Here is a 12414-nt window from a genome sequence, read left to right as displayed (position 1 = left end):
AATAAAAATAAAAAACGGAATTCTCTCTTCTTTAGCACTCTTTCTAACTATAAATCCACTTCTGTTTTAATTTCCTCTCTTGCCCTCTTTTCACCACACCGCGGACACTGTGTGCACTGTAAAAAAAAACACAGGTGGTGTTGTGTTATGTTGTTTTGTTGAAATGTTAATAAATGGGAGCTTCCTCAAACAGCCATCTCTTTCCCGACAATCCCCTCTGTGCACGAACCCTTACATATGGTAATTAAACATTAAAACACAATAAAAATAAAAATAAACCATTAAAACACCCGCGGCTTATAGTCCGGTGCGGCTTATATATGTAAAAAACAGTCAATTTTGCTGCTGCGGCTTATAGTCCGGTGCGGCTTATAGTGCGGAATTTACGGTATATATATATATATATTCGAACATTTTGCGGCAATTCGAAGTTCGTTCGAACTTTATTTTGGGAAAAAGTGACAGCCCTACCCTGGACTTTGTTTTATTTGGATGGCAATCTGATCTCCCAGGATGTACAGTATGTTAATGCCAGGTGTAAAGGGAGGCCAAAAGGTCAAACACACAGGCACACCCCAGTACCTACCATAGAGACACTGCGTAACAGGCACACCCCAGTACCTACCATAGAGACACTGCGTAACAGGCACACCCCAGTACCTACCATAGAGACACTGCGTAACAGGCACACCCCAGTACCTACCATAGAGACACTGCGTAACAGGCACACCCCAGTACCTACCATAGAGACACTGCGTAACAGGCACACCCCAGTACCTACCATAGAGACACTGCGTAACGCGTCATCACACCCCAGTACCTACCATAGAGACACTGCGTAACAGGCACACCCCAGTACCTACCATAGAGACACTGCGTAACAGGCACACCCCAGTACCTACCATAGAGACACTGTGTAACAGGCACACCCCAGTACCTACCATAGAGACACTGCGTAACAGGCACACCCCAGTACCTACCATAGAGACACTGCGTAACAGGCACACCCCAGTACCTACCATAGAGACACTGCGTAACAGGCACACCCCAGTACCTACCATAGAGACACTGCGTAACAGGCACACCCCAGTACCTACCATAGAGACACTGCGTAACAGGCACACCCCAGTACCTACCATAGAGACACTGCGTAACGCGTCATCACACCCCAGTACCTACCATAGAGACACTGCGTAACAGGCACACCCCAGTACCTACCATAGAGACACTGCGTAACAGGCACACCCCAGTACCTACCATAGAGACACTGCGTAACAGGCACACCCCAGTACCTACCATAGAGACACTGCGTAACGCGTCATCACACCCCAGTACCTACCATAGAGACACTGCGTAACAGGCACACCCCAGTACCTACCATAGAGACACTACGTAACAGGCACACCCCAGTACCTACCATAGAGACACTGCGTAACGCGTCATCACACCCCAGTACCTACCATAGAGACACTGCGTAACAGGCACACCCCAGTACCTACCATAGAGACACTGCGTAACAGGCACACCCCAGTACCTACCATAGAGACACTACGTAACGCGTCATCACACCCCAGTACCTACCATAGAGACACTGCGTAACAGGCACACCCCAGTACCTACCATAGAGACACTGCGTAACAGGCACACCCCAGTACCTACCATAGAGACACTGCGTAACAGGCACACCCCAGTACCTACCATAGAGACACTGCGTAACAGGCACACCCCAGTACCTACCATAGAGACACTGCGTAACAGGCACACCCCAGTACCTACCATAGAGACACTGCGTAACGCGTCATCACACCCCAGTACCTACCATAGAGACACTGCGTAACAGGCACACCCCAGTACCTACCATAGAGACACTGCGTAACAGGCACACCCCAGTACCTACCATAGAGACACTGCGTAACAGGCACACCCCAGTACCTACCATAGAGACACTGCGTAACAGGCACACCCCAGTACCTACCATAGAGACACTGCGTAACAGGCACACCCCAGTACCTACCATAGAGACACTGCGTAACAGGCACACCCCAGTACCTACCATAGAGACACTGCGTAACAGGCACACCCCAGTACCTACCATAGAGACACTGCGTAACAGGCACACGCCAGTACCTACCATAGAGACACTGCGTAACAGGCACACCCCAGTACCTACCATAGAGACACTGCGTAACAGGCACACCCCAGTACCTACCATAGAGACACTGCGTAACAGGCACACCCCAGTACCTACCATAGAGACACTGCGTAACAGGCACACCCCAGTACCTACCATAGAGACACTGCGTAACAGGCACACCCCAGTACCTACCATAGAGACACTGCGTAACAGGCACACCCCAGTACCTACCATAGAGACACTGCGTAACGCGTCATCATTCAGAAGCCACGCCCAAGATGGGGGAAAACAGAAACCCCCCCCCTCCAATCCTGGGGTTCTCCTATGTCGCGTGCATGGTTGCGTGTTGCACAAAAAGATCGTATATACGGAACATGAACACTCCAACTTACTTCCTTGACCGCTAGATCCACATTTTTGTGTGTGTGGAAATGAACAGAGCTTTTCCCCCGTGATGGGCGTGGCCTATTTCATGCAGTGTCTCTATTGGCCAACTCACTGAATGAATAGCACATTAGTGAGATAACAACACACATGGCAGCTCATGTCTGTGTATGAGAGTAACCGCACTCACTGTTTTGCTCTCATAGAGGCTGATGGTGTAGCTATGAGCCACGAATACGAAGCGATTCCTCCATTTCCTGTTCTCTTCCAGGTACTGAAACAGACTCCCTGAGAAGATGCACCGCCCCGCAAGAGGGTCCTAACGAACAGACAAATCACAAAGAGCAGAGAACACAATGAATTAGCACCGGTCCGGGATCAATCATAACGAACATTTTTCTATGTGGGTTGTGATAAGATAGGGAAGCATAATCGGTGCATTCATCAGGTATTAACGAGAACATTAGATTTAATTCAACTCTGAATTTCGTTAATCTTGTGAAAACGCGATTGGCCGGTGGAAAACATGCATCAGTGTAATGAACTTTGCTTAGTCAGCCTCTCCTCGATGCTGCCGGGGTCTCCAAACTTAATTAGCCTTTCCAAACGTGTGGGGGCAGAGATTCACTCAAGAACACACAAATGTTTACATGGCACCACTACACACACACACACACACACACACACACACACACACACACACACACACACACACACACACACACACACACACACACACACACACACACACACACCACACACTTTCACACACCACACACACACACCACCCACTTTCTTTTTAGATTTCCTGTCTTTGATCAAATCACGCTGTAACTCAGACAGCTCGGCCCCAGCGAGGAAGGCAAGAATGAGGGTGGGGAGAGAGAAGGGGGGGCGGGGCTGGAAAACTAAAAAGCCTTGTGATTGGCTACCTACCTAGATGACTAATTATCTGCAGAATGTGTAGGAGTGACTTTATCCCAGCATGCTCTCTACATCCCTGATGCCATTTATGAGATGGGTTGTTTCCTGCACACGTCAGAGGTTATGATGAGTATGTTTGTCGGGCGATAGTAGCTACTGGTTTTTGGCAGATATGGACAGGTTACAGACTTATCCAAAATGGCCCAAACAAGGAGCCAAATTCTATGAAAAAACAGACTTACTAGCTCTAAAGATTGAAAGAAAAAAGTAAATGCTTGAGCTGTACTGTATGCACAAAGCCGAAGTCTCTAATAATATACAATAATAAATATATAGTAAATCCAGTAAGGAGGGTACAGACGAAAAGCTTGACATATAAAGCCTTTATTTATTTTGTATGTTTGAATCGTGTTTGAACGTCTATAAACCAAACCACTGCATTACATTTTTCTTGATCCACAAGAGTTCACCACGTGTTCGCCTACTTCTGTCAACCAGCACACACACAGACTGTGTCACAAGTGTTTCAAATGTGTGTTTGTGGCCATAATTGGTGCACACATCATGCGCATGATTTTGTCTTTGTTTCCCTGCTCTCCACATTCATAGTGAGGAGAACAGACGAGGGAATCGCCTGTCAAGCGTTCCAAACATGTGCTCCACTTTCCCTCCAAAGACGACCAGGAGCACAGAGCGCTGAACGGTAAGTCTGTAACATGACAGACTGCTGAGCTGAACATGACACAGAGCGCTGAACGGTAAGTCTGTAACATGGCAGACTGCTGAGCTGAACATGACACAGAGCGCTGAACGGTAAGTCTGTAACATGGCAGACTGCTGAGCTGAACATGACACAGAGCGCTGAACGGTAAGTCTGTAACATGACAGACTGCTGAGCTGAACATGACACAGAGCGCTGAACGGTAAGTCTGTAACATGACAGACTGCTGAGCTGAACATGACACAGAGCGCTGAACGGTAAGTCTGTAACATGACACTGAGCTGAACATGACACAGAGCGCTGAACGGTAAGTCTGTAACATGACAGACTGCTGAGCTGAACATGACACAGAGCGCTGAACGGTAAGTCTGTAACATGACAGACTGCTGAGCTGAACATGACACAGAGCGCTGAACGGTAAGTCTGTAACATGACAGACTGCTGAGCTGAACATGACACAGAGCGCTGAACGGTAAGTCTGTAACATGGCACTGAGCTGAACATGACACAGAGCGCTGAACGGTAAGTCTGTAACATGACAGACTGCTGAGCTGAACATGACACAGAGCGCTGAACGGTAAGTCTGTAACATGACACTGAGCTGAACATGACACAGAGCGCTGAACGGTAAGTCTGTAACATGGCAGACTGCTGAGCTGAACATGACACAGAGCGCTGAACGGTAAGTCTGTAACATGACAGACTGCTGAGCTGAACATGACACAGAGCGCTGAACGGTAAGTCTGTAACATGACAGACTGCTGAGCTGAACATGACACAGAGCGCTGAACGGTAAGTCTGTAACATGACACTGAGCTGAACATGACACAGAGCGCTGAACGGTAAGTCTGTAACATGACACTGAGCTGAACATGACACAGAGCGCTGAACGGTAAGTCTGTAACATGACAGACTGCTGAGCTGAACATGACACAGAGCGCTGAACGGTAAGTCTGTAACATGACACTGAGCTGAACATGACACAGAGCGCTGAACGGTAAGTCTGTAACATGACAGACTGCTGAGCTGAACATGACACAGAGCGCTGAACGGTAAGTCTGTAACATGACAGACTGCTGAGCTGAACATGACACAGAGCGCTGAACGGTAAGTCTGTAACATGACAGACTGCTGAGCTGAACATGACACAGAGCGCTGAACGGTAAGTCTGTAACATGACACTGAGCTGAACATGACACAGAGCGCTGAACGGTAAGTCTGTAACATGACAGACTGCTGAGCTGAACATGACACAGAGCGCTGAACGGTAAGTCTGTAACATGACAGACTGCTGAGCTGAACATGACACAGAGCGCTGAACGGTAAGTCTGTAACATGACACTGAGCTGAACATGACACAGAGCGCTGAACGGTAAGTCTGTAACATGACACTGAGCTGAACATGACACAGAGCGCTGAACGGCAAGTCTGTAACATGACAGACTGCTGAGCTGAACATGACACAGAGCGCTGAACGGTAAGTCTGTAACATGGCAGACTGCTGAGCTGAACATGACACAGAGCGCTGAACGGTAAGTCTGTAACATGACACTGAGCTGAACATGACACAGAGCGCTGAACGGTAAGTCTGTAACATGACACTGAGCTGAACATGACACAGAGCGCTGAACGGCAAGTCTGTAACATGACAGACTGCTGAGCTGAACATGACACAGAGCGCTGAACGGTAAGTCTGTAACATGGCAGACTGCTGAGCTGAACATGACACAGAGCGCTGAACGGTAAGTCTGTAACATGACACTGAGCTGAACATGACACAGAGCGCTGAACGGTAAGTCTGTAACATGACAGACTGCTGAGCTGAACATGACACACTCATGTTCTGTAATGTTATTGAAGACACAGAATGAGGAGAAAAATAATGTGATAAATTGGGATATTGTAGTCAACGGCCAGAAAAATGGCGGAGACAAAAAAGGATAGAGAAGGGTAAAGATGGAGGCTAGCTCATTAGCAATACTAACATAATGGTAGAGACTGGGAGACGCCAAGAATGAGCTCATTCATGTAAAGGACACAACATGGCATTCTGCCAGCTTAACGATGTCCACAATTAACAAAGAGTGATGTGAAGAGTGTTCTCTCTACTCTCTTAAGTTGTGTTCACACAGAGATATTTATTTTTCGCTCTGTCGCTTCATTCAACCCTTTGGAATCGCTCTGTCGCTCTGTTTAAATCGCTCGTCAACAGGCACACGAATTGACGGACATCTGGGGGCTATAACGTTACGCAATGTCATGATGTTTGTCCACTACGAGCCACCGTAGTTGTTTACAAGCTAAGCCTATCAGCGTGCTCCTAACGCGAGCTCTATACCGGTAGTACAGACTTCACTTCATGTCAGCTGTCAGCCTGTCAATCAGCTGTCAATGTGGTTTGTTGCCACACAATAAACCAGCGGTTTGTTCCAAGCCAGTGTGATCCTTGACTCACTCTCACACGGCAGCCAATCAGTGTTGAACAGCGAGCGACTGATGCCAGCGTAATTTCGCTCGAGTTGGGATATTTCATCTCTGGCGACGAGCAAATTTTCTCCCTATCGCTCTGTCTCTGTCGCTCGGACGCCCAGCGATTTCTCTCCCGGGCGAATATACGCTCAATCGCTCGTTTGCATTGACTTTGTATGTAAACTCGATGCCAGCGAAAAACTTTAATAGGTTGGTGTGAACGCAGCTTTAGTGTGTTTATTTATCTGTAGTGGGGCAGATTAAATGCTCTTTTAATGTAAAATCGTTCACTTCCAGAAAGAAGCACCAAAATTGGCACAAATCCTCCTTGTGGATTATTATGTTCATAAAAGCTATTAGCCACGCAAAAGTCAAAAAGATTCTGACATGGCTGCCATTTCCAGCCTGAATTTTGGGTGCAATTTGTGTAGAATTGTCCAATATGAATGATTTTGCTATCAAGCCATACCATTTGTGAACACAGAGAAACCAGATTGATTCCACGTAGATTTCAAAATGGCTGCCATTTTAAAAGATGGCTGCCATTTTAAAAGATGGCTGCCATTTCAGCCATTTTTACCATAGAATTTCACTGTTTTGATGATTCTGGTATCAAATGACAGATTTCTAACTGTGGAAGATCCAAAATTATACATCAGAAATGCTTTTTATATATCCTTCTTTACTTTATTTAAATTACATGCAATGCATTGAAGACATCTTTAACCTTAATCATCTGACCATTCGAGGATCATCTGACAGTCCTTCGAGTCAGTTCTGGTGGAGCAGAAAGTCCTTCATCACTTGTGTTAGTGGTAGGGAGTGGACTTGGTTCAGGCGATGTGTTCCCAGCGCTTGGCGGATCCGGATCCGACACACGTGGGCCAGACTGGGAGGACATCTCTTGGCCTCCAGAAAGACCCTGAGAGCCTCTGGATCCGCCCTCTCCTCCAGCTTTGCCTGCTCACAGGTCACCAGGGCCGGGTCAGCACCGTGGTCCAGCAGCAGCTGAACGAAGGGCGCACCGCACCGGTCCCACATCACCTTATACAGCAGGTGAGAAGCCACGTCACGGGTCAGAACGCCAGCGGCCTGGAGCAGCAGGCGGAAGCAGTCCAGGCGGTTGGGTTCAGCAGTGATGTAGAGAGGAGACCTGTGGAGGGTGGGTATGTCAACAGGAACAGCGGCATGGAACCTGATGAGTTCCTGCAGTATCTCCAGCCTTCCCTTCTCGGCAGCACAGAAGATCGGTGTATGATCGGTGTATGAGCGGGGTACGCTTCTGTTTGGGTCGGCCCCAGCTTCCAGGAGGATCCTGACGCAGTCCATGTGACCAACGAACACGGCCCAGTAGAGAGGCGCGTGGTCTCTCTGATCAGCTAGGTCTACATGGGCTCCCTGGGTGATCAGGTAGGCCACACAGGCAGCATGACCCCTGTAGGCTGCGTACACCAGAGGGGTGGTGTTGTAGTTCAACACAATCATCTTCTCATTGATCCTCCTTCTGTAGCGCTCTTCCTGCAGGAGGGTCCTCAGTTTGTCCAGGTCTCCTACGTGGACGGCACGGTGGAGCTGCTTGTAGTAGTAGTGGTCATCCCATGTTAGAGCAGCCATTCCTTTTGGGCTCAGCCTGTCTTTGTCGACTCTAGTCTGCAGTTGTTGTCTGCAGTTGTTGTGCCAGTCCGCAGTAAAATATGTTAGTGTATATACTGGGTACAGATTTCTAATCTGTTAGTTTAAACTGCCTCCAGATTTCTAGCCTTAGCCAGGAAGGATTTATGACATCACTTGATGACATCACAATTGCTCAAGTGACATCACTGATGACATCACAATTACTCAGCAATTGTGTTGACATCACTCATGACATCACAACTGGGTGATGTCATCAGTGATTGAGTAATGTAATCAATGATGTCATCAGTGAGTGATGTCATCAGTGATGTCACTTGAGCATTTTGAGGGTTGTCAGTCAGCTTCCTTCCGACCTGCTACAAATAGAGTAAATAGCAGAAAGATATATATATATAAAGGATTTTTGATGTATAATTTTGTATCTTCCATCGTTAAAAACCTGTCATTTGACACCAGAATCATCAAAATCCCCCTGGACTGTAAAATTCTATGGTAAAAAATGGCTGAAATGGCAGTCATCCTTAAAATGGCAGCCATTTTGAAATTTACACAGAATAAATCTGGCTTCTCTGTGGTCATAAATGTATGGCTTGATAGCAAGATCGATTCCACACAAAGTTGTCCCCAAAATAGTATTTTTGGGCTGGAAATGGCGGCCATCTTGGAAACTTTATGATTTTTGCGTGGCTAATAGCTTTTATCAAAATAACAATCCAAAAGGAGTATTTGTGCCAATTTTGGTGCTTCTTTCCAGAAGTGAACGATTTTTCTTTAATCTGCCCCACTACTGATTGTTTTGGAAATCACTTTGTAACAGTTGATTTAAAAAGTGTTAATTATAATATATAAGTGTATTATATAAGTGTTGTATAAGGATCAAGGCAAGGAAAGTTGATGTACTGCATATAGCACACTTTGCACACAAAGGTATTTAAGATGGATAAGAAATATCTATCTTATTTATCTTGATAAGATAAATAAAACAAACACATAGAAAGTGGTAAGTGTAAAAGAAGAGAGAATAAAGAATTAAAATATAAAGTGTATTAGGCCTACTATTTTTTAGGTACAAATGGTCCAGGTACAAACGAGGGTGCAAAGTTGTGTATTGTGGCTATCAAGAATGAATAAAAAAAACGATTGTAAAGATTGCCAGATTGGAAGCTGCAGCCAGATTCATGAGAGACAGTTTTAAGACGGAGAAGATAGTGATCTTATTCGTTACAATAACATTTCAGATTGGCCAGTAAATCAATTTCCAAATGACATGAGGGAATCTCCTCTCTAACAGCAAGCTGAATCCGAGTGGATAGAAAGAACATCTGTGACATTAAAGGCAGCAAAAGTAGCATGTCTGCGGTTAAATCCTCTGTAAAATACCCTCCATATGGAACCTAGTGAAATGCAGTGGCATGTTGAAGTCACACTGCACAGCTTGTGGACATCTCGCTTGTCATGCTGTGTGTAATACAGGTTTTCTCCTGCAGAGGGGAAAAAGGCCCAAGGACCAAAAAAGCCTGGCAATGACTGATATATTTGAGTTCAGGACAAACCTAGCTGCATGCGTAATTCATATAAAAACTATATTTTAAATGACAATACAGACACTTTTAGGAAAAGTCAGGTACCCGCAGTATTGTCATTTTTAATTCAACAAGGTTATTGAACATACATTTCAAAAAGCTCAAAATGACACTGTGGTCTTTCTAGTGTTATCCGCGCTCTCCGCGGATGCAGCGGGCCAGCTGGAGGTCTTTGGGCGTGATGGTGACCCTCTTGGTGTGGATGGTGCACAGGTTAGTGTCCTCAAACAGGCCGACCAGGTAAGCCTCGCTGGCCTCCTGCAGAGCCGTGACAGCAGAGATCTGGAAGCCCAGGTCAGTCTTGAAGACCAGGCGCTGGAAGGGTAGTTTGCGGATCAGCAGCTCGGTTGATTTCTAAGGGTGCCTCCATGGCTGTCCCAGGCAGGGGCAGTGGTGCCTCCATGGCTGTCCCAGGCAGGGGCAGTGGTGCCTCCATGGCTGTCCCAGGCATGGGCAGTGGTGCCTCCTCCATGGCTGTCCCAGGCATGGGCAGTGGTGCCTCCTCCATGGCTGTCCCAGGCATGGGCAGTGGTGCCTCCTCCATGGCTGTCCCAGACAGAGTGCGTCGAGCCTCTGTGGCTGTTCCAGGCCGGTAACGGTGAGGCTTCTTGACGCCGCCGGTGGCCAGGGCGCTCTTACGGACAGCCTTGGTGGTGAGCTGCTTCCTGGGAGCTTTTCCTCCAGTGGATTTACGGGCGGTCTGCTTGGTTTTGTACATGGTACAATGTTGAGTTCTTCCTTCCTTATGAGAAAAGTTCTTCTTATGGCTTTCCGGTCGACTGGATGAATGGCTTGGATCTTCCACCACTTGTATAGCTCGAGTGACATCACTGATGACATCACAATTGCTCGAGTGACATCACTGATGACATCACAATTGCTCGAGTGACATCACTGATGACATCACAATTGCAAGTGACATCACTAATAAAATTCCTGATTTATGACATCATTGATGATGACACAGAAACAGCCCGCAAAATCATGACTAACCCCCACCTGCCCACTTAAGCAATTTTAATTATGATAACATAATACACATAATTGAATCAGAGGCAATTATGTACTATGATAATAAGTAGGCTATACATTTATATCGTGTTACATTTAGAACCTTTTCTGATGAAGACTTTGTAGTCGAAACGTTAAAATAAACTGACCTGGGAGCTGACTTTAATTCAGTGTGCGGACTCTATTTATTTTCTACATTTAGAACCGGCCCTTTGACCATAACGCTGATGTGGCCCGTAGGCAGAAATTCAATTATGGGTGGGCCTGGATAAAATTGGTGGGGCAATTGCATGACAAAATTCCTAGATGTCATGAAGTCGTCATGCATTAGACTCTGGAGATGATGTACCCTGCGTTTCTAAGCTACAAAACCATTAGCTAGCAAGGCAGCAGCAAGTTTGCCTCTAGAAAACAACCAACCTTGCCCTGGTGGGCCAGGGCAAGAAGTGGGTGGGCCTGTGCCTACCCAGGCCCACCCTGCTTCAAATGGCTTCCTTTCTAAAACGTGGGGTGCTGTAAAAACACATTGTTCCATAAGGTCTGACAATGACTGATATATCTGAGACAGAATCAGAACAAGACCAGGACAACTCTGACTACACACCAACCCAAAATCAAGTATCTTCTTTTACTGTAATTAATTTAGAGAGTTGCAAAGTTACATTTTCACATTTGTACATTGAAATGACTGTGTGAAGCTTGGGCTGCTGTGAAAACACATTGCTCCATCATTTCTGACAACGACATATTTGTGTTGAGGGGAAAAGCATACATGCATACACACACACTACACACACTACACTACACATACACTACATACACACACTACACTACATACACACACTACACTACACATACACTAACCCCAAAGTCAAATGTACGCACGACAGCAAGCATGACCGGATCAGACCGATCAGGCTTACTGCCGTGCCTAGTCACCGCCCACAGGCCCGTTCTGAGGCAGGAAAAAGCCGGTAATGGTCACTCAGGTTTCTAGCGGGCGGGTGTGGCGTTGACTCTTCTTCTCTGGTGGAAATGGAGTGGAGGAACTTGCCTTTCTGTGAAGGAGCTGCGACTGCGGCGCCCCTCCGCCCTCGATCTCAAAGCGGACGCTGTTGAAGAGGGCCACGGCATACTGCTGCTCGTAGATGTCCCCAAACTCTCTCATCACATGCCTGGTGCCAGCTGCAGAGTGAGGGAGACACACACACACACACGCACACACACACGCACGCACACACACGCACAGACACACACACACACACACACACACACACACACACACGCACGCACACACACGCACAGACACACACACACACACACACACACGCACGCACACACACACACACACGCACGCACGCACGCACACACACACACACGCACGCACACACACACACAGACACGCACAGACACACACACGCACAGACACGCACAGACACACACACGCACACACACACGCCAGATCAGGAAATATGCAGACATGCCACAGAAAAACTCTGTGCCAATGATAGCATGTTGCACAGTAACATTATCAACCATACAGTATAGCTCTT

At 46.9% G+C, this 12414-nt stretch overlaps 1 protein-coding gene across 1 annotated transcript in view; it reads right to left on the bottom strand.

The window, feature by feature from the left end:
- Window positions 1-12414, bottom strand: part of LOC310778701 (protein Niban 2-like) — a 53030-nt gene that overhangs the window by 27692 nt on the left and 12924 nt on the right. The window contains exons 2-3 of the mRNA XM_083639183.1: window positions 11916-12046; window positions 2709-2837 (exon numbers count right to left, since the gene is read on the bottom strand). Of these exons, the coding sequence (XP_083495309.1) occupies window positions 2709-2837; window positions 11916-12046 (260 nt within the window). The remainder of the gene's footprint in view (window positions 1-2708; window positions 2838-11915; window positions 12047-12414) is intronic.

Source organism: Poromitra crassiceps (genome assembly GCF_964638095.1).
Source record: "Poromitra crassiceps genome assembly, chromosome: 6".
Classification (NCBI taxonomy): Eukaryota; Metazoa; Chordata; class Actinopteri; order Beryciformes; family Melamphaidae; genus Poromitra; species Poromitra crassiceps.
Note: the sequence above shows the minus strand (reverse complement) of the source record. Positions and strands in the feature narration are given on the sequence as shown.